Here is a 27,485-nt window from a genome sequence, read left to right as displayed (position 1 = left end):
ACTTACCACCACCCCTCCACCCACCAGAAAAATGTGATGTTAGTCATGTGATATGTAAAACCACCAGAGAAATACAGTCGAGTCAAATGGTCGTTTTTCAGGAAACACCCCCGAAAGAATTTTTCTCGACTGTTCTATATGTATTTTGGGGCGCTGAATTCGAATCTGAAATTTTATGACACGCCAAAGGGCGGCTTCATCCCCAAAACCCCTAAAATTTCGGACTTTTTCATTTTTTCCATTTAATCTCAAAAACTTCGAGTTTTAGGAGAAAAATCATTCCCTACAAAATTAAAGATAATAAAATTTCCAATAAATTGAGTGGTCACGCATGATTCTACCATTTTTGGTTCCGGAGCGCTACGAATTTTTAAAAAAGGGGTTTTTAAAATTATGCAAACCTACCACTTCTAACCCTTGGCCTGAAAAACGACCATTTGACTGGACTAATATGGGAGATGAGTAGGATAAGAACGCTGTGTAATAAGTGTGGCCCGATCCTTTCATTGCTTAATTGGATTAATAATACTCGGAACTAATATCGTTCAGAAGAAAGACACTGACACAGAACAGAAGATATACGAATAATCAATGAATTAATTAGACTGAGATTTGAGATACGAATTTTTTATTCAATATGAACATTTTTATAGAGTGTGACAGAGCTACAACCATTAAAAATTATTATAAAATCACTTACAGTTGAAGTATTCCTAATCCACTACATAAAAACTTTAGAAGTTATTAATTATTCAATATAATTTATGTGCAGGCGGAGACTTGATACATGAAGTTTTTCCAATCTGCTACAAAAATCTTTATAATTTATTAATTACTTATTAAATATAAATTATGTGCAGGCGAAGATTTGACATACAATAATGTTTGATTCTCATCAAATTGAACGTTTATCACCTCATTTAAACTGTATAAACCTGGAATTTCTCAACAAATAACTTATCACGTTTTTTCTAGCTAGTATAGGCGATCACTTATTTGTTCTCAGTTCACATTATACACTACATATCCTTATTTACACTTAAAATGCCTTGTAGCTGGAGGTTTTTGGAATCGAAAATTGCCAATAACATTCTATGAATACCACGACTCATGAGAATAACATCTAATAGTAGAAAGGAGGGAATTCCAATTTGGGTCACAGTAAACAAACTTAATTGGGTTCAAAAATATGCCTTTTCACTTGACCTTTTTACTTTTAACAGACTTTACATCTTCTTTCTGTATTAGATTACTTTTTATCTTCTGCGGCACTTCTGTAAATATCAATGTACCACTAAACACCAAAATTGTCCCAATCCAATGGTAGACTGTGAACGGATTTTTAAAATAAACTAAGCTAAACAATAAACTAACAAATTTTCTAAGAGTTATCACCAGCGTCACCGTAAGTGACGTACATTCTGTGGTTAGAACATACACAGAACTTATACACATGTATCTGAGAACAAAGTTAAGGAAACATACATCAATGTTATTAATGAATCAATATGAAATCTACAACCACACAACACATTACCCAACAGTATCCTAAATGATCAGATAAATTTCTCATCCCACACACTCTTTGACAAAATAGTTCACATTTTAAAATTACCGCCCTACTAGCACATACACCAAACCCCTACCTCACCAATGCCACCTATCCCTCCATCTACATCCCCTACCACCATACATAGCCTTGACCAGGACTTCCTATATAACGGACCTGCGCCTACAAAAAATGGCCGCCGTATGTTGTGGCCTGCAATTAAATTTTAAACGGGAACTAGACGAACTGAGACGCTCTCTAACAGCTGATTATTGATTTTTTCTTAGTAGTAATTTCTATAAGACCACTACGTACGCCGCCGGCCATTTTACTTTCCTTGCCCTATTACCATAGGTAAGGAAAGTATTGCTTTCCGAAAAAAATTAAGGTACCCCAATTTCTGAATTTCTATACGTTTCAAGGTCCCCTGAGTCCAAAAAAGTGGTTTTTGGGTATTGGTCTGTGTGTGTGTGTGTTGTGTGTGTGTGTGTGTGTGTGTGTGTGTGTGTGTATGAGTGTATGTGCGTCTGTGTACACGATATCTCATCTCCCAATTAACGGAATGACATGAAATTTGGAACGTAAGGTCCTTACAATATAAGAATCCGACACGAACAATTTCGATCAAATGCGATTCAAGATGGCGGCTAAAATGGCGAAAATGTTGTCAAAAACAGGGTCTTTCAAGATTTTCTTGAAAACAGCTCCAACGATTTTGATCAAATGTATACCTAGAATAGTCATTGATAAGCTCTATCAACTGCTACAAGTCCCATATCTGTAAAAATTTCAGGAGCTCCGCCCCATCTAGATTGTCAATTTGATTTTACATTCTCAATTATCAGTCTTCAGATACAATTTAAACAAAAAATTTCGAGTGGAAAATATTCAGCATGAGAATCTCTACAACTAATATTCAGTAACATTTCCACCTAAAATCAAATATAAGCTCGAGATTCGAGAAAATGTGATTATCCAATTGCAAACTGTTGGCAACTGTTGATTCTATTAAATGATCCACTATGAAGAGATAGCACACCTCGTGTGTCTTCAGCGTTATTGTCCTGTCACCAGCTCAAATCTTTGAATAGTAGACTTGAGATGCGCGGGAACACTAGCGTCAGTTGATCAATTTTCATAACAGCAAGGAAAGTTGTGTGAGTGCGCCACACCAGATTTTTTTCTAGGCTCAGGTCCGGTAGTACATAGGAAGTCCTGCCTTGACACTTCAGTTTGTATAAAATAAGTTGAGAGTTGGAGAAAATACCCGTCTTGCCAAATCGTGCGAAATTCCAATCTTTTCATCCAAGCCCATAAGACTGGATATATTCGAATTGACAACTCTGCATCGACTGTGTTGACGAATTGAATATATCCTGTAATATTGGCTTGCATGAAAGATTAAAATTTCTCACAATTTGGCATCACTGATATTTTCTCGAAGTCTCAACTTATTTTATACAGACTATATAGTTAGTTTTTTTCAGTCTGACGATGACTTAAACCAGGTCGAACTGATCGTTACTACTCATAGTGAGTACCTTTTTCACTTCATGAGCGTTTAAAAAGTATCTTACGTCACATGGACGGGAAGGGGCATTTTGCAGGCGAGAATGATGTTTCTAGTCGAGGCGTTAGCAGAGTCAGACTTATTATTATTTTTTATATTATATTTTATTTTTCAATAACATTTTACTACACTAATCGCTATACTCAATAGGGATATCCTACATAGTATTACCTTTACAACCATGAACAAAAAACAATAACGTGATTACTGATTGGTACCTTGAATGTCTCAGTTGTCCCATACTGATGAATGAACAAAACAATGCTCATAGAAACATCATTCTCGCCTGCGAAAGACCCCTTCCCGTCCATGTGACGAACACTATTTTTTTCTCATAATAATCTAAAGAAGAATAATTGAGAAATAGAAAACATTACCTGATTGTGCTGACGTTACTACATGCATTCTTTAAACATAACTCAGTTCACAAATTCCGAATCAGGAATTTTGTGGAAGTTGGCAAAACTTCCACCTGGAGCACTGAAGGTGTTTTTTGTAGCAGTTTTGCTGTTCCTATTTTGGAACTAGGAAACATACTCGTTCGTGAAGAAAACATATGGTTTCATTACAGTAGAGTATGCTGTAATGGGAATCATATGTTAATTTGTTCTGCAAACAGCTGTTTACCGGCTTGATTTCATGCATCGAAAACAGCTGAAATTGAATGACTATGACAAAGAACATTATTTTAGACTATAAGCAAAAGGATACTGTGACAAGACATCTCCAATAAGATAGACGATGGATTGCGGCGCTGAGTAGTTGATGATTGGAATCACCAAAGGAGGACTGTTCAGAGCCATCATGAAGTGTTCGGCTATGTTCGAGTACAAGAATGCAAACGCCGGGAGTGGAAGTGTATGCTGAAAAAAACAATGACACGAACTAATAAATATCTGAATATGTAAAGTGATTATTTACAGCATTTATTCATTTTATTATTTACAATCATAAAACTTCAAAAAACCATCAAGAAGGCACAATAGGCTTGGGCCCAACACTATTCCTACTATTTACTTATTGAATCATCTAACAAATTACAACTTCCAGAAAAGTACCACAGGCTTAAGCCGAAAACAGTTCTAATTCTAATTTATACGACAGTCCAAATATTCTATTTTTTATACAACAGTCCTAAAACTAGGTTCAAATAAAATGTTTCAATTGTCGTTGAATTATACATGTATTGAAAAAGTCGTAAAAACGGAACATATTATTAATGATTATTGAATTAATCGATGGATACTCCAAAAAAGAGAAACAAACAAATTATTCAACTGTGTAAGTTGATTTTTATGAGAATTAGTAAATGAATATTATGCAATAATTATCTTTATTGCAGTAGCTACATTACAATTCACCCGTCAATCCCTATTACTAACGCTTTCTACGTTGGATGAACTTGTTTATGAAAATAGTCAATTTTCGTCAAGAATGATATGAACTAATTAGATAGGATATCAAAGGATTGTGGTACAAGTTAATAGTTTGGAGAATTTCAGAAAATGATTGATCAACTCGTAGTTGTGCATGATAAGCACATTATGTAACAATATGAACACTCTATCAACTCTGCATACAAATGATATAAATAAAATGAATAAATGTTTATTTCCCCGAAAAATAAAACGTTTACATCAATTACAGTAATATTAGATAATTTACAATTACATACAATGGTTTCAGAAATTTCTTATAATGTGTCTTCTACATGTTTAGTGTTCTCTGTGTGTAAATTGACCTACTCCACTATGGCGTACCATTTTCCAGAGTAGGTTTTGTTTGTTCCAATCATATCACTTAGATCAAGAAAAGTTGAATAGTTTTGTTCAAATCACCTAAGCTTACACATTAGACACTAAATAAATTAAGAACATAGGATTGAGCATGCCAACAACTAAATTTAATAATCAACGCGAGAAAGTTGAATTTTCTATTGCGGATTCGGAGCCATAAACTGAGATGATCAATTCATTAGAAGTAATATTAAGTCACACTCTAGAATAAGACTTGAAATTACTCTGCTGGTCGCTATTCAGTAATATTTTTATATGTTGAATAATGGATTACATTAATTTTTAATACATCTATAGTATTTTCAAAAGTTCAATAGTTTTGTAGAATATGGAATACGGTACTTGGATAAATAATTTTTTTGTCGAATATGATCCCAAAAACCGAATCAGTTTTAGTTCCTTGGTACCTTAGTTCCCCACTTTCCTAGGCTGCTATCAATACTGTAGTAGACTAGATCAAATATACAAGTAACTAATCTAGGTACGCCTACTGATCAAATTTAACTCACCGTGAAGAACAGAGCTTCATAAGGATGTTTACCGTGCCTTTTGTATAAAACCTCTTGGTAAATTCCCATTCTAGCTGACAAGAATAAGGCCACAGTCAACAATGAAATTCCTGAAACAAACATTGATTAAATAGTGCCTATTCTGCAATAGCTATTACATGTTATAATAAGATTTCATAAATTATAATAAAATATGGAATTAATAATTATTATCGAACAAAAATCCAAATTATGCTGTGAATCACCCCGAAGACTTCTGCTACTTTACCCTGTTGTCAATATTTGCAGTAGCAGAAGTCATCGGGGCATTTAATTTGGATTTTCGTTAAATAATAATTATTAATTGATTGGCATTTGAATAAATGCAATATCTCAGTATTTTCCATCTGTAATATGGAATTTTGATCGAGTGATTTAAAATAGTTGGGTATGATTTACTACATTATGTAACACAGCTAATGATAATTTATTTATTTACAATGCAAATAACACAAATACAATAACATTGAAAGATAAAATAATAAGGTAGTCCTAGTGCTATTTTTCTTCCAAATTTATAGATGACAAAGTCCAAGATAAGGTTAGAATTTCACGTGTACAATTTTTATAAAATTTTGGTCCAAAATAAACATTAAAACTATAAATTTTGAATTTGGATGGCTTAAATTGATTAGTTAATTGGAAATATTCCACCCAATTACCACTTTTAACGAATAATATTGAGTTATTTCAGAAATTTGGAACCATTCAAGAAACACAAACTTGTAAACACTCAGTGTTCATTTATAATACTGAGTGTTTCAAAAATGACTTAACAATTTAGATGATTTATGAAAAATAATTCATGGACTGTTTAGCGCTGTATCGAATCAATATACAATCACGTCGTAAGAAGTTAGAGTTTACGAGTTATATGTTAATTTGACGAATTGACGTTGAGAAATGGCTGCCTACAGCCCTCCACTGGGTCCGAGCGTGTTTGGTCATCAGTCAGATAGTGTACTGGTACACTAATACCACTTTCGGATGATTTTGGGTAATGGGTACATTAATATAGTATTATTCTGCTTAGGATGATGCCCACACGAGCTCTAGGATTGTGCGCGGGTAATGAGGCGGATGATGATGAGAGATGAGTGAACCGTCAACTATAGGAGGGTTCCGAACTACCGGGAAGCGATTTTACAACTTATAAATTTTAAGCTCATTTTTAAACTAAGTTGTTACTTAGAGGAGTTCAGTTCTTTCCAGCTCTATAAGGTGGTCACCGTTACAACGCGAAATAGCAGGCACATGGTCATGGAGCTTCACTTCGATAGCTCAACCACAAAACAAAATCTCTTCAAAATGTTTGATGATTTTTTAGAATATTATTATTGTGTAGTGTGTGTAATTTGATTGGAATGTGGAATATAAAATCGGAAGTTTTTTGATGCATGAAAAGTTTCAACTAGCTTCCTCAGTTGATGATGATTGATGATGGATTGATTGGCTGTTGATCGGTAGTGGAACTGTATTAGTAGGATGAATCGATGTATGAAATGATCTCCTTTCTCGTAACATGGATGAATAGAAAGTATTTATTGGAGAAAATAGGGATCTTATCATTAACATTATAATCACGTTTTTCAGCAGTCATAGTGGTGCACCGTCGTGCATAAAGTAGCTGATCATTTCTTTTTGTTTGTCATGTACATGATTTATTGGCATCCAAAATTCTACAAAAACATCCAGGTGAACAATCCATGTGATTTTTCTCTTGGGAAGAAAGAGAAATAACTGTAGAGGAATGGAAAATTCACTTGTGTTAGCCCTAAAAACTTTTAACCTGGCAATGGTGATACCATTTCAACAACTGAAACGATTCAACGAGTAATTTAATACTATTGATTGAATGTGGAAATTTTAACCCAATTCACTTACCTACAACCCACCAGAAAAAATCCTCAGCTTCATTGACTGGTAAATCATCTTTTACTGGGCCAGTCCTTTTCTGAAAATTATGGATGTGCATATTATATATTACAACTTATTCTATGTACAACAACAAACTGAAGAACAACTGAAAAACTAATTTCCGTAATGAATAACATTGATTAAATGGTAAACCAATAAACAAAATGGGAAATATTTGAACTGGATTGCAATTAAAGTAGTATTCCTTATAAGGAACAAAGTATAGAATGGAGATTGAGATAAGGAGGGCTGCATTCAAAATAACAAAACTTCTTCGTATATGAAAATTAGATACTGAAATATAATGGATGGTATTTCTGGTGATTCACAATCCATAAAAAACTAAAGTTTTATAACAATAAATTATTATTACTTTGCAACATGAATAGTTTTCAGATTTATTTAAACTAAAGTGTAATTTAAAAAAAGTTATAATCGAACAAATATAACGAGAGTTATCAACTTACCACTTCTTGACTAGAAATAATGGTACATATCACAATTCCTACAGTTATCATACCAACTGATAGGTATTTGGAGAAACTATATACTTTTTTCAAAATGATAATTCCCATTATCATGTTCGCTATCAGAGAGCCCTGTAAAATAAATCATTATTGATAAATATTAATTCAACTATTGAACATTTACAATAATCACCAAAATTTTGTTGTCTCATTGTTAGTTTATGTAGTTCTGTATTACTTTCATTGTTATATATTTTTAGTAATATTCTGTATTCGATGTATTATGTATTTCTGTTCAGTTGAGAACTATTATTTTTGTTGAATATTCTGAATTCGAACGTCAATTGAATCGAAATTGATTAAAAGTTATGATCATTCCAATGCTTATCCAACAATTGAATTTGTAATCTATAAAGATGAATAACAATATCTTTGATGGTTTTTTTTTTTTGTATTTAGAAACAGTTCAAATAAACAAATTTCGATGAGCAGAAAAGTGAGTTTATCGAAATGATGCAAATATAGCACAGAAAAGTATAACAATAAAAAATTGAAAATTTTCAATGAGGCGTATAATTATAAACATTTTGTTGAAGTTTTTTTATACATTTTTGCATATCCAGTCACTAGAGACGCAAATACCACGAGGGAAGTTTATTATGGGCATCTACACTAGATTGATTAGGAAAAAACACATATTTCATCTGTTAGGCATCACCGTTGATCAGTATTGTTCTAGCGGTCGAGCCGGCAGCCAAAAGCTGGATTCCCACATATGAGAATCAATGAAAGTGATCGACACACTGGAAATATAATTTCATTGAGTTCTAATTAGTCTATTCCCACTTATGGTACAGCTGAACGAGTATTTATAGTCCAATTGAAACTTATGCTAATAATTTTTGCATAGTATCGGTGACTTTAACTGACACAGATATGTGGGAATACAGATAATTGGAGATGAAGCTGGCTTCAGCCGTTGAACTAGTAGGCTATTATACATTGAGTTATCTATTATATACAGTATAGGCCTATTTCTTATTATATATGAGAATTGCACCTACAATATACTATTTTCTATCAGAATGTTTGAGAAAGTACAATTCATTTGAAGAAATGAATATTAATACCAAATTTACTCACCGCTCTGAAGATCATATGGAGAGGCATTGGAATGTTGAAATCAAATGCATAGTTATTGCATACATTAACTACAAAAAACATCACCACCAGCAATGCATAGTCCCTGTTAAAAGTACAAATTTATTTTTATTCAATTTATTTTATTAGTAGTAATAACGAAATGATAACTTTATTCATGATATTATAAGTCAACGATTGGAAATAATTCAAGTTCAGCCATTCCTCTATGGCTCTTTTTCTGTGTTTATTATTTCGGAAATTATCAAGTGGAAATTCACTTTCTAGTATATTTATAAATTTACTGCTAATGTAGTAAAGGTGCCTTTCAAGAAGAGTTGAGTTGGTATTATATATATCATATAATAAATTAAATATATAAATTACATTAATACATGGATTTTAATCTCAATTCTAATCATAGAAATTGATATTATTAGACTAAATGGAAATTTCTGAATATTTATCCAAAATTAAATTGATTTCTCAATGCAATATTGTACTTTGAAGATTGATAATCATATCATCCAGATAGATTGTCGGATTGACTTAGACTTTGAAGCTTCAGAGAAGGTTTGTAATAGTTTTTCTTTTTATTTATTCGGATAGAGTATGGTTATCAAAATGCTATTACTTATTTTCATCCATCTTTTTGAGTGCACATCGGGGGTACCTCAGGGCTCTAACCTTGGGCCACTCCTTTTTATTTTATTCATCAATGATCTCCCATCTGTTATCAATAAATCAAAATGTCTTTTGTATGCAGATGATGTCAAGTTGTTCAAAGAAGTCAATGATCTGAGAGATTGTTATGATTTACAGATTGACGTTGACAATTGTCCAAGTGGTGTGTTACAAATGAACTAAAAATAAATGTAGGAAAATGTAAATTCATGAGTTTTACTCGACAGTCTTCTCCTTTCATACATGTTTACCATATAAATGGTATACCATTAGAAAAGGTGGAATCGTTCAAGGATATTGGAGTGGTTTTCAGTTCTGATTTTTCTTTCAATGCACATGTAGATTACATATCTAATAGAGCTAATCAGCAGATGGGATTCATCTTGAGGACATGCTCACCCTTTGGAGACATAGTGCCTTTGGTACTGTTATACAAATCAATTGTAAGAAGCCTGATGGAATATGCTAGCGAAATTTGGAATCCATATTATAATGAACAGATTCAAATACTAGAACGAATGCAGAATAAATTCTTGAGATGTATTTATTATAAAAAGCACAATGTTTTCTGCCCGTTTGATTACCCTACCAATTCTTTAAGAAGTATGTTTGAAATTAAATCACTGAAAGTCAGACGTGACGTCAAATCTCTTCTTTTCCTTTATAATCTTTTAAATAACAAAATTGATTCTCCGTATCTGCTTTCCAAAATTAATATTTATAAATACCATTGCTCGCCGTTCGACCTTTTCTTTTCATATCTCACGCTCCAGAACGGTGAGTCATTATAACTCTCCTCTGAATAGAGCACAGAGAATTTTCAATAGTTGTTCTCAGCACTTGGATATCTTTTGGTTCTCCCCGTACAAATTCCGTAGGATGGCGTGCGATCTAGTCGATGATATTATGTGATTTGTCATTTCGTGATTTGCATTTCTTTCTTTCATTAATTTTATGTGGTAGTGATTCACAGACATTCTATTTTTCTTTCCATTGTAGGCTAAACTTGAATCAACAGACTTTATTAAGTTTTAAAGTTCAGGGTTTAATTAATTACCTTTGCAATTTCCTCATTATAAATATTGATTTATTTGTTGTGATTTATTGATAATTATTGATCAATTGAATAATTATTTTCAGGCCTATTGATTAATTATTGTAGTTTATTGATAATTGATTAATTGAATACAGTAATTATTGATTTCAAGTTTTCTAAAATTGTTATAATCTTATATTAATTTCATTCTCATTCATTTGATATACTTTTGTTAGTATTTTTGATTCATTCAATTTCCATTTCTTATTATTTCACTTACATTACATTTCTTGTTTTTTAACATTTCTTCATACTTAATTCTTAAAATACATTTTTGGATTGTATAGTGTATGATTGTAATGTGTGAAGGAGGCAAAATGGGTTTTTACCTGTTGCCTCCATGAATAAAATTATTTATTTATTTATTTTTTATTTATCCATCTTATTTCTTTCTATCTTATAAGTTCAGAGATTATTTTATTTTTAGATAGATACGGTACTCATTATTGCTTAAAATTAAGCAATCTGAAATTCTATAGGTTCAGAAAACTATGTTCAACTCATTACTTTCTGCTTTTTAAAGAATTACTCATTGTTAATTCCCTGTCCCCACTCTGGCTTAGGACTCATCATTTGGTCGTCATCGACAAAAAATATTTCAGACTTGAAGGTCAAGGTTCATTCATGAATAAAAGTGAGAAATATAATTATTCAAGGAGTCAAAGAAAAACAAGCTGAATCGAAATACAATATTGCATTTCTTGTCTGACTTAAGATAAGAAAAATCAGAGTTACTCTGCCATATTTTTATTGAGTATGAGTGGAGAAAAATATACTTTTGAAATAACAAAAAAATATTTTCCTGAGATTACATAGGCTACCAGCAGAGAGTATACTTACTACGGTCATATTTGGATTTTAATGACAGTAATTATCAAGTGCCTCTGCATCTAGAATTGTGTAATCAGTGGAGCGACTGTTGAGAGTTGAAGGCCACGTTCCAAAAATGATGTTACCTAACCATTTGTCAGATTTGTTATCTTACTTGAGAGAGTACTTGATGAGTTCAAATTAGCTCAATGAGAAAAATCCATGGAGATCTTTCTATGAGAAAAGTAGTTGAAATTTAGGGACGCACAAATAAGCTTAGATAACTAGTAAACAGGTTCCTAATGAGAAGCGTGATTGATGGTGTTATCTATTCTGTGAAAGTTAGTCTAAAAGTCAAAGGTTTTAGACATTTCATGTTAATGCTAGTAGTTTATTTTACAACTTGTAAATTATTTCAAGAATTTTACATGGAATGATCTTAAAAAGATATTCAATATTCTATTAAATATAACAACGTGTACATTCACTGTATTTTTTTAATAAGCTTAACCTACATTCACTTTGAATGAAAAAGACTGAGAAATTGTCAATACACTACATTCACGTTTTTGGCATTGCAAAATAAAGATGTAATTAACTTCTAAAAAGGTACTTATTAGCATCGATAATGAAAGAGTGAGAAGTTTTGAACAATTAAAATTCAATACAAGTTGTTGCATATGATTTTGAATGAATTATTCAATAGAAAATATAATACGTAGTACATAATTGGAAATATTTTCTTGAAAAATTATGATTCACTGTCCATTGTGAGTTTTTTTCAATTAATGCTGAATATTAGCTTACCATATCCCTCCTTTGGGTTTTTTTGTTCCAAATTTCATTGTGAAGATAAAACCTTCTATTGCAATGAATAGAAATTGAGAGAATGTAATGAGATTACCGCTGCCAGGATCCTCTCTACAAAACAAATATATTAGAAACAATTGAATAATTCTTCGATAACAACCGTTTCTAAATCACATTGCATAAGTGTTGTAAATGACATGGACGGAAAAACAAATACAACACAAGAAGTTGGATAACAAATATCGTAAACTAGAAATTCAAAATTATTTATTAAAAAGTATTTGAATTATACAGTAGGCCTTTAGTCAAGGAGATACAAGAAATACAAACTGCAGTACGGTATCTACACATTGTGATGAATTTTTCAAATAGATCTCATGAAAAGAGAGAAAAATTGTGATTACCTTTTAAAATGAAAGAATTTGCTAAAAGAATAGTTAGCGACCGAGCGATAAAGCTTACTTATCAATAACTGTATATTAGATAAGAGTACCGTTCTGTACTGAATATTTTTCTAGGAAAATTATTCAATAAAATTATAATTATTTTGCGAATAAAGCACAAATTATTTACGAATTGCTCACTGATTTTGAGGTTACACTTTGTTTACTATCGATCAGATGTTTTTAAAACAGTTCGAACGCAGCTGACTGATTCAACGCATTGTCAAATATCATGCCGGTTTTCATGCAAGGTAAAATATCATCTCTAAAAATTATAAAACTATCAATAAAGGATCAAGAATTTCAAATAAAAAATAAAATGTATTGTTCGATTTTTAAATGTTCTATTTGTGAGCCGATATTTTAGGCCAATCTATTTGTTCTTTATAAATTTCTGTTTTCATCAATCGATAAATTTAAAAGCTTAAAGTAAACTATCCCTTAATTAATTCGGTGAAGGAGATATTTAAATTAAAATTCCCCACGTGCTGAAACCAAAGCCTGGATTGCCGCCGATCAAACGATTTTTGATCTAAAGAAGAAAACCACGACCGCCAAGGAAGTTCACGTGAGTTATAAGTTTTAAAAGGGGCCCCAATCTACGCTTCGAAAATATTTCAGTGCAGAAACATAAATTTTTCTTCGTTAAATTATTGGCCACGCCGACAAGCGCTTTAGCATTTAAGAGCCTAGAATTTATTCATATTAATTTATAAGAATTTGTAGTTGATTAACTATCCTCCGCTGCCTGAACCACGACCCCGAACATTTTAAAAAATATTTCTATAATTCATTTTTTTCACTATTTTTTTCAAACTGTTAAATTTTATCAATTGTAAAATTCTGTTGAATCACGCATGGTATCATGCAAGCACAAGAAAATTTTTAACTATTCTATTAATGCTAAATTATTATCAACCTGTAAATCAAATTCTGAATCTGCACTGTATGATTACATATTTTATTGTAATATATTTCAGTTTTGTTAATTCGCTTTCTGAGTTCGATTATTTCTTAAGCCTGTCAATTATTGTGTCTGATACGTTCTATATCATCAAGAACCGATCGAATACGATCATTGGAATAATTGAATCAAGCTGGATATTGGAACAGGTCTAAGTGGATGTAGCGAGTGGGGTCAGATCGAGATATTTATTCTTTGTCCTTACCTGCTCATATATCAGCTTTTATCTGTTACCTACCTCGACTTAGGAGCGAATGCATCAATTGTACAGCAGAGGCAGCCATAGATCATATAAATTCCTACAATAGAGCTTAAAACCCGACAAGACTCTGTTCTCGAAGTATATTCTGAACGATATTTGGTTCAAATACCGTATTTTAATCCTTCAGAACTTATTAGAGACGCAGTCCCGTAAATTATCTACATCGGGATTTTTGCTCGACCTGTATGATTTTGTATGCTCATTCTTCACAGGTAATAATTTTAAGGTATCCGTATTCAGTGTTTAGCGTCCGCTACACTACTTATAAAAATTTCATCATTATACAATCTGTCATTAGAAGAATCAAGGGTGAGCGAGCGTTTAGGCCTCCCGCGATTCCGACAATTGTATTGAGTCTTGTAGTGAGTCAATCAGTCTGGTGTTCACTCAGCGTCCTCACACGCCATTGCAAAATTTATAGCCACTACACCACTGACTCAGTGCAAGATTCACCCTACATGTGTGAAGCCGTTAAAAAACGCACCACATGATTTGCCGGCCCAACGTGAGGCATTTAAATACAGCATTACATCACCCTACGTGTGTTGTCCTATCCTTGGAGGTGAGAGTGACTCCCCCAGGAACAGCTTTACATGATTTGGCGCCCAACAGTGATAGGCATTGAAGAGGCGGATAATCGACTGCGAGGATTATTTAGTTGCTCAGTATACTATAGCGCTGACAACGGGAAAATTTGTGAAAAATTCATGGTTGTGAATTTCTTCGAATTTAATATTAACTGTTCACTGTTATATAAAATAACAAGACGTACCATACCCAATTTTTGAACAGAAAAGAAATTTATCGATTGATGATTTTTAGAGAAAGAATCGAACTCAGAATTTTATTATCGTGTTATTCGAAAATTGGTCATACTATAAGTCATAGGTTTAAGAAACACCATAAGAAAGGTCATATTATTTGAAGAATATTAGGTCTATATTGAAACATTTATAAATATTTACAGAAAAGAGGATTGAAGTTATTTACATTTTTAAAAGTTTTTAAAACATAAAGAGGAAGTAAAATTAAATCACGGATATATTGTGGAATAATTCAAGCAGAGTATCACTGCTTTTATATAAAATTTTGCGAAGAATACTAGCCCTATATATAGAATTGCGGCAAGAAATTATAAGAATAAAATATTTATAATAATAATAGTAATAAATTATAAGTGACGTACCTTCATTACCGCATGAGTGTCCATTATATCCTGTATGTGTTATCATTTTATGTTAACGATATTGCTACTTTGATTCACTTCATCACTGAACATATTATCGAAGCACACTTTGTATTCCTTCACTTCAACGAATTTTTTACACTATTTCAACTTGTGGTCATTCATTTGTAATCTTGCACATAACCCCACATATTTGCGATCGTTTCACTGCACTTACATCTTTATATTATCCGATAAATCATGGAAGATCCACACCGCATCCTGGAGCCCACATCAGCGACTTCAAGGACGGAAGATGTCACGCGGGATAAACGCCCATGCATTGCCGTTCCAGAGGTCCGGACGCCCGCATCTCATGTCATAGAACCATTGCCGCCATCCGAAGACCACACACCCACCCCTTCCGTGTTACAGATGAGTCTCATCCTGGAAGCATTGAACGATATGATCAAAGAAAGGAAACAACTGAACGAAACACTAAACAATATAAATAAGAACTACGACCAAATAAGGAAGTCAAACAAGCAAGCGGACGTGATATATGTATGGAAGACCAACCTACCGAAAATGTCAAGGCTGAAGTCGCGCCGCACCCTGCAGAACGCCGAGAGGGACCGGACGACCTCGCCCGCCAAGCTGAGGACGTCATCCAGGGCATAGAGGGACAGCCCGTACCCCCGCGCGCTGGACATCAGGAGTCCAAGGACATTGCCCACCGAGTGAAGAGCAGCCCGGACCGCCGACCGCACGTATCTCCCATCCACCAAGGACAGCACCTGCAACACATCAAATCAGTATCCATCAAAAACAATCAGAAAACAACATTAGAACAATTAAAATCCGCATAAAGTCAAGACCACACACAAGCAGCCAAACAATTCAAGAAAGAAGAAGAATATCTAGAAGAACCTACAACCACCGCCGTCATGTTAGGCTAAAATCCTACATCAAGCTTCCTACTAGCATGCAAGAGAGAAGAAAATCATCAAGAAGGGCCTACAACCACCGCAGTCATGTCCGGTTAAAATCAAGTAGACTGTACACCGGCATGCAAAAAAGGAAAATATCATTTGGAAAGACACACAGACACCACCGGCATGTAATTTAAGGATATCAAACTACATGTCACCGGTAAACAAAGAAGGACACATTGGCTGAAGAGATCTACCTACTTCGCCGGCACATTCGTTTTAAGCCAAGTTTTAATAAAACGGATAGTTGCAAATTGGATTGGAAACTTGAAACAAATACCAAAATCAAATTTAGATGGGGGCTTGAGAAAGAATAATATTTTAATTAACCGAAAGCTACGTTGTGAATTACACCAATTATCAAACTTCTTCATAATCACAGCCTACCCATTGAATCCTTACTTTGCAGACTAGCATCTTTCTACTGCAGCCTAATCAACATAGCCTAAACTTCGCCGCATCTCAGCTAATAATGAAATATTATTAATTCACTTCAAATGAAGAAATCGAAACCAACTTTAATAAGTCAAGAAATTAAAACTGAAAACAACTTTAAAAATTTACCAACCTAATCAAGCCATCCGCCTCATGCTACAATCATCACAGAAACAATCGCCTGGTATCATCTGCACAACTGAAAAATAGAAACAAAAATTGTATTATCCACAGAAAATAATTATAAATTAGAAATCAGATGAAGTTAGTAGTGAATAGGAAGAAAGAAAATAAACAAAGTTTATTTGAAAAAATGCGTAAATATAACCTCGAAATACAGAATCGATCAAGAAATCTATTCAGAACCAAAGCCTGTTCGATAATTTTCTTCGTCCCACCAACCAATGTGTGCGAAATCACGGAGTCAATGTTAATAGAATCCAAGCAATATCGTTATTCAATTATTAATGTAACATATTATTTAATGTGAAATCATAAGCAAAAACGCAACCAAAAATATATATTATGTTAATTTGCACGAAATGCGCATGTTCTATGTCATATGAATGTATCTCTAAAAAACTCCAAAGAAAATGAAATTCTTACCTTCAAATGTGAAATTTATTACTGTTGCATCAAAAGATCATGAATTGAAATTCAAATTGATAAATATAATCTCAAGGACTAATATTTGTAACCAACATTGATAAAAATCAAGAAAGCCATTTCAAGTGTACCCTGTTTGTACGCAACGTACTAAGCGCAAATAAGAAATTGCTCGAGTCAAACGGTAGACGATTGTCAAGTCATCGAAGTAAAATCACACTCTCACCCAATTTATGTAAAAGCCAAACCAAGAGTCGAAACCTGTAATAACTATGAAAAAATGATGAAAGTCTATATTTGTTGCGAATACTATTCAATCTTAAGAAGTAATATGTGAATTTTGTATATTTGTTATAGTTATGGGTCTGCTCATAAGCCACCCGTGAATGGAAGTTGTGGAGTTGTTTTAATGAAGGATCCAAAGAGACCTCATTAATTATTGTATTTCGATTGTATCCAATGGAAGGAACAATCAATTATTTATTTTCTCGTAGCCAAAAGTGCACGATATATTGTTTTTAGTGTTAAGTGTTGAGTTTTCGTAGAAGTAAGGAGATGAAATAGTGTATTCATCACAATATCGGATTTTTCAAATAGTCATTGTTTCGACTCGTCTCCCAATTACCTATTTAAAATATCCTGGGGGCTTTTGTGTGATGAATTTTTCAAATAGATCTCATGAAAAGAGAGAAAAATTGTGATTACCTTTTAAAATGAAAGAATTTGCTAAAAGAATAGTTAGCGACCGAGCGATAAAGCTTACTTATCAATAACTGTATATTAGATAAGAGTACCGTTCTGTACTGAATATTTTTCTAGGAAAATTATTCAATAAAATTATAATTATTTTGCGAATAAAGCACAAATTATTTACGAATTGCTCACTGATTTTGAGGTTACACTTTGTTTACTATCGATCAGATGTTTTTAAAACAGTTCGAACGCAGCTGACTGATTCAAAGCATTGTCAATATCATGCCGGTTTTCATGCAAGGTAAAATATCATCTCTAAAAATTATAAAACTATCAATAAAGGATCAAGAATTTCAAATAAAAAATAAATGTATGTATTATTGTTGAAATTATTTATTATTTAAGAAATTATATTATACGTCAGGTCTTATTGTAACTAAATAGGTCATAGCATGAAATTATATTATTGATAAAATGGCAGAAATTAATTATAATAATCTCAAACCTAATAAAAATTGTACAAGAATATTAATTTATTAATAATTTAATTCAACTGAACCACATGGTAATAAATCTCTATGGTAGGTCTAAACCAATCACAGTGCATAGAAATAGCACCAAGACGGTGATCGTTTGAAAGCAACACATGTTAATCTATTATCAGACACCAACCCTGCCTTATCAGTTACACTAGCACGTGTACATTGTATGAGAGGAACTATGTCTATAAGATTAAGTAGTTTTAAGAATTACATAAATTAAATTATTATTGTAATTAAAGGAATTGTATTCTACTGCCTGCCATTGACGTCACGTCTACGTCAAAAGCTTTCTACCAATGGCAAATTTTTATGCAAATTATTACATTGAGATTCTGAGAAGCAAGGTCTAGCCTAAAAGCTTAGAGAAAAGAGCAGCACTTCCCTTTTGAAATCCTTACCGTGTAGATCTCTTTCATAGTTACCAAAGACCTATTTGTAAAATTTCTTGTTCGATTTTTAAATGTTCTATTTGTGAGCCGATATTTTAGGCCAATCTATTTGTTCTTTATAAATTTCTGTTTTCATCAATCGATAAATTTAAAAGCTTAAAGTAAACTATCCCTTAATTAATTCGGTGAAGGAGATATTTAAATTAAAATTCCCCACGTGCTGAAACCAAAGCCTGGATTGCCGCCGATCAAACGATTTTTGATCTAAAGAAGAAAACCACGACCGCCAAGGAAATTCACGTGAGTTATAAGTTTTAAAAGGGGCCCCAATCTACGCTTCGAAAATATTTCAGTGCAGAAAAACATAAATTTTTCTTCGTTAAATTATTGGCCACGCCGACAAGCGCTTTAGCATTTAAGAGCCTAGAATTTATTCATATTTAATTTATAAGAATTTGTAGTTGATTAACTATCCTCCGCTGCCTGAACCACGACCCCGAACATTTTAAAAAATATTTCTATAATTCATTTTTTCACTATTTTTTCAAACTGTTAAATTTTATCAATTGTAAAATTCTGTTGAATCACGCATGGTATCATGCAAGCACAAGAAATTTTTAACTATTCTATTAATGCTAAATTATTATCAACCTGTAAATCAAATTCTGAATCTGCACTGTATGATTACATATTTTATTATAATATATTTCAGTTTTGTTAATTCGCTTTCTGAGTTCGATTATTTCTTAAGCCTGTCAATTATTGTGTCTGATACGTTCTATATCATCAAGAACCGATCGAATACGATCATTGGAATAATTGAATCAAGCTGGATATTGGAACAGGTCTAAGTGGATGTAGCGAGTGGGGTCAGATCAAGATATTTATTCTTTGTCCTTACCTGCTCATATATCAGCTTTTATCTGTTTAATTAATGCTGAATATTAGCTTACCATATCCCTCCTTTGGGTTTTTTTGTTCCAAATTTCATTGTGAAGATGAAACCTTCTATTGCGATGAATAGAAATTGAGAGAATGTAATGAGATTACCGCTGCCAGGATCCTCTCTACAAAACAAATATATTAGAAGCAATTAAATGATTCTTCGATAACAATTTCTAAATCACATCGCATAAGAGTTGTAAATGACATGGACGAAAAAACAAATACAACACAAGAAAGTTGTATAACAATTGACGTAAACTAGAAGTTCAAAATTGTTTATTGAAAATAGGATTTGAATTATTCAACAGTAGGCCTATAGTCAAGGAGATGCAAGAAATACAAACTACAGTATCTACACAACAATAAAAACTAATTTCTTGAAATACCATTCTACTACCAAGGGAAGACGGGTGCTGAGCCTCTATTTTACATAGTAGCTAAACAACATGAATAGGTCTATTTATCCAGGTTATTTAAATGTTTTTTGTTCTTTTTTGCTGATGATAATGCTTCGGCTTGTGTGTGAGTATAATGAGACATATAATGGGAGATGAGTAGACCTACAGTTTTAAGCGGGTTTCAAACCACAGAGAAGCGATTTTCAAACTCATAAATGGTTATTTAGAGGAGTTTGCCTCTTAAGTGATCGTATATTTTTAGCACTGCCTGCCCTGAGTTACTTGAAAATCCCAGTCTTCGGCGAGTTTTAAGCTTGAGCTTAGTACTGTATCCAAAACTTGTATAATATTAAAAGATATTGAATATTAAATTCACTTCAAGTTTTTACTTACTTGACTAAAAGCTCCAAAAATACGACATTACTGCAGCATCCGATAAACACTGAAACAATCGCTGTAAAAACCTTCATTTTGGACAAATTATAACGGACCTGTAATCACAGAATCTTTCTTTGGAAAAGGTACTTTGAATGTTATAAAGTTGCACTAAACTTTTAAAAAATACAGAAATGAAATTAAGATGATGTTTTGAGCTAAAACTGTTTTGCTAGTAACCTACAAAATTAACGAACATTCGGCTACAAGTTTAAAGGAATGACGAGATTCCAATGAGAAAAATCTAATTACTCATTTTAAACAAGAAAAACTAAGAACTAGCCTTGTATGAGTTTCAATAGAAATAAAAACATAACTCAACCACTTCTTCGCCGTTTTCAGACTGCAAACTCAACTTGCAACAGCAGACCGCTCAATCCTAACCTAAAACCAGCTGTTTTGTCTGTATACGCTGTATCAGCTGTTGTACGTTGCAGACAGAATAAATTAAAATGTGTTGTATTTGACACATGTTAATGTTCAATGTTTGTTTTGCGTTTAAATTTTTAAGACTTTTATCTTTGCAATAAAAATTCAGTTGAATAGTGCAGAGATAGAATGTAGAGTTTTATCCCGCATTGTGCCTTGGATATTTCTTCCACTAATGTATTAAGTAATACTTTCAATTTTAATAAGTTACTGGTACCGTAGCTTTAGAACACAAAAAATAATAATATTATCCTAATTAATTTTAGAATAGGGTTAGGCTTTCTGGTAATAATTATTAAAAAAGCTTATCAGCTTAACATATTTTGTATAATATACTTGGTCTAGTTGTTTTAAAAGTGCCTTTCAGGTTGTTGAAATGTTGAAATCTCAAAAAAACCTCCAGGTGAGTTAAGTTAGGTAGTTTGATTTCTTTTTGAAAATAAATATTTTCAGCTGTAAGTTACGGTAGGCTAATAGTTGAAAAAGTTAAAAATGAACTTACATAGGCCCAAGATTTCTGGATATTTTTACATTTCTTAAGGTAATCTTAAAAGATTATCTATTCCATAAAGTCATCCTTTTCTGCCTAAGGATATGATAGACCTGCTATTTTTTATCTTACAACCATATATTATGAGAACTGATTTATATAGACATGTTTACATAGAGTCATACAAGAGCTAACTCAAGCTTGCTTTGTTTTGACTCTCGTATGGCTTTATTTATTTTAGTAAGTCTCTTGCATAGTTGTAAAATCAAGCATCCAGGTAAGTTGCAGTTGTTCTTCCTACTATGAGATTTAACTTTCAAATTATTCAACTTAAGTTTGTTAATTAACTTTGATGTAACTTACTAACTTTGTTTACTTATGGATGAAAATTGTATTTTTTGTTACGGTACTAGGATGATCCACACTCCTGTTCTGATAAGCCCAAAAGAAATGTCATAGTAACTGGATTTGGACCTTTCTTCGGACATTCAGTGAATGCAAGCTGGGAATCAGTGAAGCTCTTACCAAATATTTTCGAAGATGACAGTATCAATCTGATTGTTGAAGAGATTCCAGTAACATACTGTGCCATTGAGGAAACAATTCCCAAGCTGTGGAAGGAATATGACCCAATTGTAAGTATTGGTGAAGTATCTAGAGTTTCGGTAACATCATAATAAGAACAAAACTTGTTAATTATTGAGAATTTTAATAGCATTAAAAATAATAGCTATTTTCAATAGGTTTTTAATGCATTTTTACTATTATCACACTTATAACATAATTAAGTACCTAAAAAATGTTATTCTTGCTAATTCTTTATAACTCCACCATGCAAATTACTTGATACATAGAGTTCCTTGAGAGCCCCCTGGTCGTCAGATAATTTTGTATTCATAATCGTGTTTCAAGTTATTTTAAACTTGAAACAAGTTGAGTCCTTTTTTCACTGAAGCATATCGAGCAGGCTAGGAAGCTGGCAACTGCTGCAAAGATTAAGAATGTACCAAATCGCTGTAAGGCGGCATATTTGATGAATTGGATGTGATAAACTCACATCGGTCCTTGCCAAGGAGACAGCTTGATTTTGCGAGCCCTGATGTATTCAACAATATTTTTGTCGAGTCGGTGGACAGCATCGTGAGTAATCTGCTCCCAGTTTCCGGTGATCCAGTTGAGCTGCTAGCTGCACGAGTTCCACCAGTGAATGCTCGTCTGTGTTCCTTCCGCCCCATCACTCCACCTGTTCTGAAGAAGATTATTCTTCCATTCAAGCCATTCCGGAGCCCTGATGTGTTTGGCATTTCTGTATTCATGCTTAGAGAGATGGTGGATGCTATTGCGGACCCCCTTGCTACAGTAGTTAATGACTGCCTGAGATCTGCCATCTTTCCTGACTTCCTGAAAACCTCAAGAACCGTTCCTGTGTACAAGAAAGGTGACCACCAGAGCCTAAATAGCTTCAGGCCAATATCTATGACTCCAATCTTTGGAAAGTTGGTTGAAGCGGTCATAAAACCCCAACTTGAGGAGTTTTTTTTTTTTTTTGAGAGAGAAACAACCTTTCCTCAAGTATGCAGTTTGGTTTTCGTAGAGGGAGGTCGACTGTAAATGCTGTGAATCCTGTGACTGAGAAAATTGGTACAGTATCTGAGGATGGTGAGTCCCTGACACTTACATTGTGTGATTTGATTGTGTTGACCATCACATACTATTCAAGAATCTCCACTATTGTGGGGTTATGGACTCTGCTCTCAACATCTTGGAGTCATACCTGACTAGGAGGATACAGGTGCTGTCATTGGGTGGAGCTGTTTCATGCCCACTCCCTGTCAGGTTTGGGTACCTCACGGTTCAATTCTGGGGCCAATCCTGTACATCGTGATGATCAACGACCCGAATAACAATGGTGCAACTTTCCTGTTTGCTGATGATACATTGCTGTCGTCACATTTATTATATCATTGGCTTTGTTCTAATATGTGTTTTACGCGATTAATGCCAAAATAAACGTGTTATCGAATTTATAAAAAATGTTAATTTTTTATTTATTAACGATATGGGGAATAAAATGTTTTAGTTTGGAAAGATACATTTTTTGAATTCTCAAGAGAAGTTCTGATAATATTGTCGAAACCGTTTATGATCTGAAATGAAAACGGAATCTGGAAAGCTAGCACTTCAACAACCCATAACTCGCTTATTAGACCATTTAAAAATTTCAGTTGCCACTTTTTCTCACTCTTATAATGTTCTTAACAATTATATTGAAAAAGATTGTCCAATTTGAATAATAAAAATACCGAACAGCCTTAAACCAGAACATCTCAGAGAAACAAAACAAAAATCATCACAAGAATTTCTTGAGACAGTGAGCTTTTGTTAATCAGTTTTCACAATATTGCAAATGATTCACAGTAATGTCAACGGAAAATATAAATAAGTTCTTCAAATTTCAAAATCAAAATATTTAAATTTGTGATGAATAATGAATTAAACAATTAGGGAGCATTAAAATAAAATAAATGTTGGAATATAGGCTACTCAAGTTAGACTGAGGAACTTCATCCTTAACTATATGAATCTTCTGAAATCAAATCTCTTATCAAGAGAATGAAACTTGCATTGAAACTCTTTAAAAACTTGAGTATTTCTTCAATAGGCTGTAGCGAATTTTAAAGGGAAGTATAGAATCAGCTTGCATTACATATCCTGACTTAATCTAGAAGTAAAGATTTGTAATACAATAGTGTGTATTAAAGTGATTGAAATCTTAGCGAATAACTTGTTTTAAATAATATACTGTAATACAGAACACAGACTGTCTACTATTTATTTGTGTTGATATGCTTTTGTACCACAGTTTGTTATTCATGCTGGAGTATCGAGTCTAGCGAATAATTTGACTATTGAACGATGTGCGAAGCTGAAGGGCTACAATCGCAGAGATGTTGATGGCCAAATTCCATGCGGGGAAGCTTGCAAATTTGGTCTTGAAGAAGTCCTGCATTCAAAAGTTGATGTAATTGACTTATGCACGCAGATGAATGATATGAAATCAAATGTCAAAACTAGTATCTCAACTGATGCTGGAAGGTAATGTAGTGTCAAATAACTATGTTTTATCTTCATGTTCCCCTCATTTAGTGAAAAATCTATTTTTTCATCATGAGTTTTAATTCTTGTTCAATTACTATACGAATTATCATCAATGTAATGAACATGGACGCAAACCATTATTTATGTAACTGCTGTTACTAATTAAATAGTTCAATAGGGCTACTTCGAAGCCGAGATTAGTTGTGTTTTATATAAGTTTTGAAAAAAATATTTTAAAATATTATTAACTAAATATTTTAATGTTACAAGTGTATCATATATCATTATTATAATACATTACTATGCTTATTAAAAACACTTTAATTATGAAATTTCAAGTATTTTCAGATTTAACTAGGCTTCAAAAACAGTTCAACTTTTGGAATATTCAAATATGTTAAACCCATTCTCAACTGTTCAAGGAATATTAGAATGAAATTCCATGCTTTGAAAGTCTCTTCGTATAGTTTGATAAGCTATACAGCAAGACTTTTATGATACTAGTAAATTTCACCAGAATTACATCGTCTGCTGCTACGATTTTTCATAGAATTGAACTTAAATATATTTTTCATTTCAGTTATTGCTGTGAGTACATCTATTACACATCTCTCTGCCACGGTGAAGGCAGGTGCCTCTTCGTTCATGTTCCTCAGTTGGGAAAACCATATCAAGCTGAAGAAATCGCTCAAGGTCTCAATAATATTCTCAGGATAGTATTGGATCAACTGTCCTCTAATAAAGTCCTAGAAAACACTCTATAGCTTGTATAAACTTCATGTTTTGTTTATAACACCGCAAGAGTAAACCAAACTTGTTTTTCTCCACAACAGTATATATTATTGTTTTTTAACTAATATGAGCTCCAAATTGATATTCTATTGAAATACTAATTTTAATAGTGGCTCTTTTCACTAAAAGACGAACTTCTTTCTCTTCTTTAATAGACGAAAACTGTGATGGGAATTTAAGCTCAGAAGAGTTTGTCAAGCTTAGAGAAGAATTTTTCCTAAGCAGAGAACAAAAGAAGCAAACTAAGATGTTTTGGTGCCCTCTCATCTATAATGCCATGCATAATTCATAATTTGATCAAGTGCCTTAGAGAAGGATTTCACTTAACAGTAATTGAGATACTAATTATTTTATGATAGCTAGTTTGCCACAAGTGATAGACCGGCATACTGTCGACTAAGAATTTTGATTTCAGTAAAATTATATCGCTGTTTGAGCTGGCTATTAGCTATAGGTTTTAGCTATAGTTCTTGACTAATTAGATTTTATTTCTCAACTATTTTGTGACCAGCATTCTTGACTTTTCTAAAGAGTTGCATTAATGTACATATTGTTCATTTAGTACATAAATAAATCTCTCAAATATAACTTAATGCACGTAAGGATGAATCAATATTTCCTTCATATCAAATTTCAATGCCAAAATTTAACATTTAAAATTTGCAGATAGCATTGAATTATACATTTCTGAATAAATTTATTCACAGTTCTCAATTGCTTTATAAACATGCAATTATGACTCAATTAGTAACTCACTTAAGTAATAATAATATTGACTTCTCCATTTAAATTCCATAATAATGTAATGATTCGATAATTGATTATGATGTGATTAGTCATAAAGTTATTAGTCTGCCAAAAGTGTGACAACATAATTATATTATAATACAGAATAACGAGTACGGTACTAATATGAAAGTGTATCAGAGGAATTTTATTAATATTGAAATAAAATATTATTGATTCGTTAAATATTGATTGTTGCATTTCTTTAAATAATCGATAATGTCTGAGCTGAAAACAGGTTGTCCCTGAGAAGATCCTTTTATAATTAATTGATTGCTCAACTAAATTGATTTAGCTAAATAAAAAAATCACATATTTTTAGAAGGTAATAATTTATTCATTCATTCGTTGAGTATTTTTAAAATGTTTTGGAAAGCACAACATAAGAAAAAGTTATATCACTTTTCAAAACTATGGACAAGTGTCTAAAACCCATTTTTGATACCTGAGACATTTATGAATAATATATGAATAAGAATGTTTTGAAAGGTGTCTACTATTTCTTAAAAAAGTTAGTTTTTATGGAGAATCTAAGTGTACAAATTGCATTCTAGCATTTCTTGCAAAGTATCCCAAAAATGTTGAGAAAAAATATGAGCTAATCCAGGGTTAGCCGATAGAAGGATAAAATTGATATACCTCCTTTAGAATTGAGAGTGAGAGTGATCACTTCTTCTTTGGAGTGATAAATTCATTTTTTTTTCAATTCAATACCGGTACCGGTAGTACTCAATTTACGGGGTTATCAATACAGGATACTGAAAATACGGGGTAATCAATATTATTGTTAGTCACCAAGTAATTAAAATCATTCCATCACGATGAATCACAATCCTGTATAAAATATTACTTTTTAAGAAGTACCTACCCTGCTAAATATTTACCATTATAGTTGACACATTCTTGTAACCTGGCTAGGAAATTTCGCATGACTTTTCCCCGTTTGGTGTCCGTTATTTTATCAATTTATATCATCGGCTATAATCACTAGTTCAACTCAGCTACCTGTGATTTCCTTGTACGGAAGTAAAGGTATTCTAAGTATTGAAGCCCTCAAATAATATTAGTGAACGAGACTGTTGCAATACCTGTCTACAAGCTGCAAAATTTATTCGAAATTTCTAAGCCAGGTCTCAAGAATGCTTCAACTGCTTTATTTAGTTTCAGTTGAACTCCAATAAACCACGATACTGGTAACAGAGAATTTCACAGCTATCAGTTTAGCTGAAGCGG

The 27,485-nt window shown here is 32.7% G+C and overlaps 2 protein-coding genes and 1 long non-coding RNA gene across 6 annotated transcripts; 1 reads left to right on the top strand and 2 right to left on the bottom strand.

The window, feature by feature from the left end:
• Positions 1 to 611: 611 nt before the first annotated feature.
• Positions 612 to 21,141, bottom strand: LOC111048959 (UDP-xylose and UDP-N-acetylglucosamine transporter). 4 transcript variants are annotated; one of them, XM_039420462.1, is made up of 9 exons: positions 20,940 to 21,141; positions 20,615 to 20,712; positions 19,832 to 19,945; positions 8,991 to 9,093; positions 7,848 to 7,979; positions 7,348 to 7,417; positions 5,425 to 5,534; positions 3,831 to 3,982; positions 612 to 1,459 (listed from the first exon to the last, which is right to left on the bottom strand). In XM_039420462.1, exons 2-9 carry the CDS (start codon positions 20,689 to 20,691, stop codon positions 1,198 to 1,200), a joined length of 1,020 nt encoding a protein of 339 aa, XP_039276396.1. In that variant the 5' UTR covers positions 20,692 to 20,712; positions 20,940 to 21,141; the 3' UTR covers positions 612 to 1,197. The 4 variants fall into 4 exon arrangements, with proteins under 4 accessions (XP_039276396.1, XP_039276397.1, XP_039276395.1 ...); XM_039420463.1 differs by having other exon boundaries at positions 20,979 to 21,086; XM_039420461.1 differs by lacking the exon at positions 19,832 to 19,945 and adding an exon at positions 12,385 to 12,498 and having other exon boundaries at positions 20,615 to 21,060.
• Positions 15,375 to 15,884, bottom strand: LOC120349777. The gene is made up of 2 exons (XR_005570410.1): positions 15,805 to 15,884; positions 15,375 to 15,668 (listed from the first exon to the last, which is right to left on the bottom strand). It is a non-coding gene; the product is annotated as an uncharacterized LOC120349777 (long non-coding RNA).
• Positions 21,090 to 26,438, top strand: LOC111048960 (pyroglutamyl-peptidase 1). Its single transcript, XM_022334944.2, has 4 exons — positions 21,090 to 21,488; positions 21,989 to 22,210; positions 24,439 to 24,671; positions 25,255 to 26,438. The coding sequence occupies exons 1-4, from the start codon at positions 21,462 to 21,464 to the stop codon at positions 25,436 to 25,438; spliced, it is 666 nt and encodes a 221-aa protein (XP_022190636.2). The 5' UTR covers positions 21,090 to 21,461; the 3' UTR covers positions 25,439 to 26,438.
• Positions 26,439 to 27,485: the final 1,047 nt, after the last annotated feature.

The sequence above is a fragment of the Nilaparvata lugens genome, chromosome 2 (genome assembly GCF_014356525.2).
Source record: "Nilaparvata lugens isolate BPH chromosome 2, ASM1435652v1, whole genome shotgun sequence".
NCBI classification, from domain to species: domain Eukaryota; kingdom Metazoa; phylum Arthropoda; class Insecta; order Hemiptera; family Delphacidae; genus Nilaparvata; species Nilaparvata lugens.
This window is presented reverse-complemented; position numbering and strand designations above follow the sequence as displayed.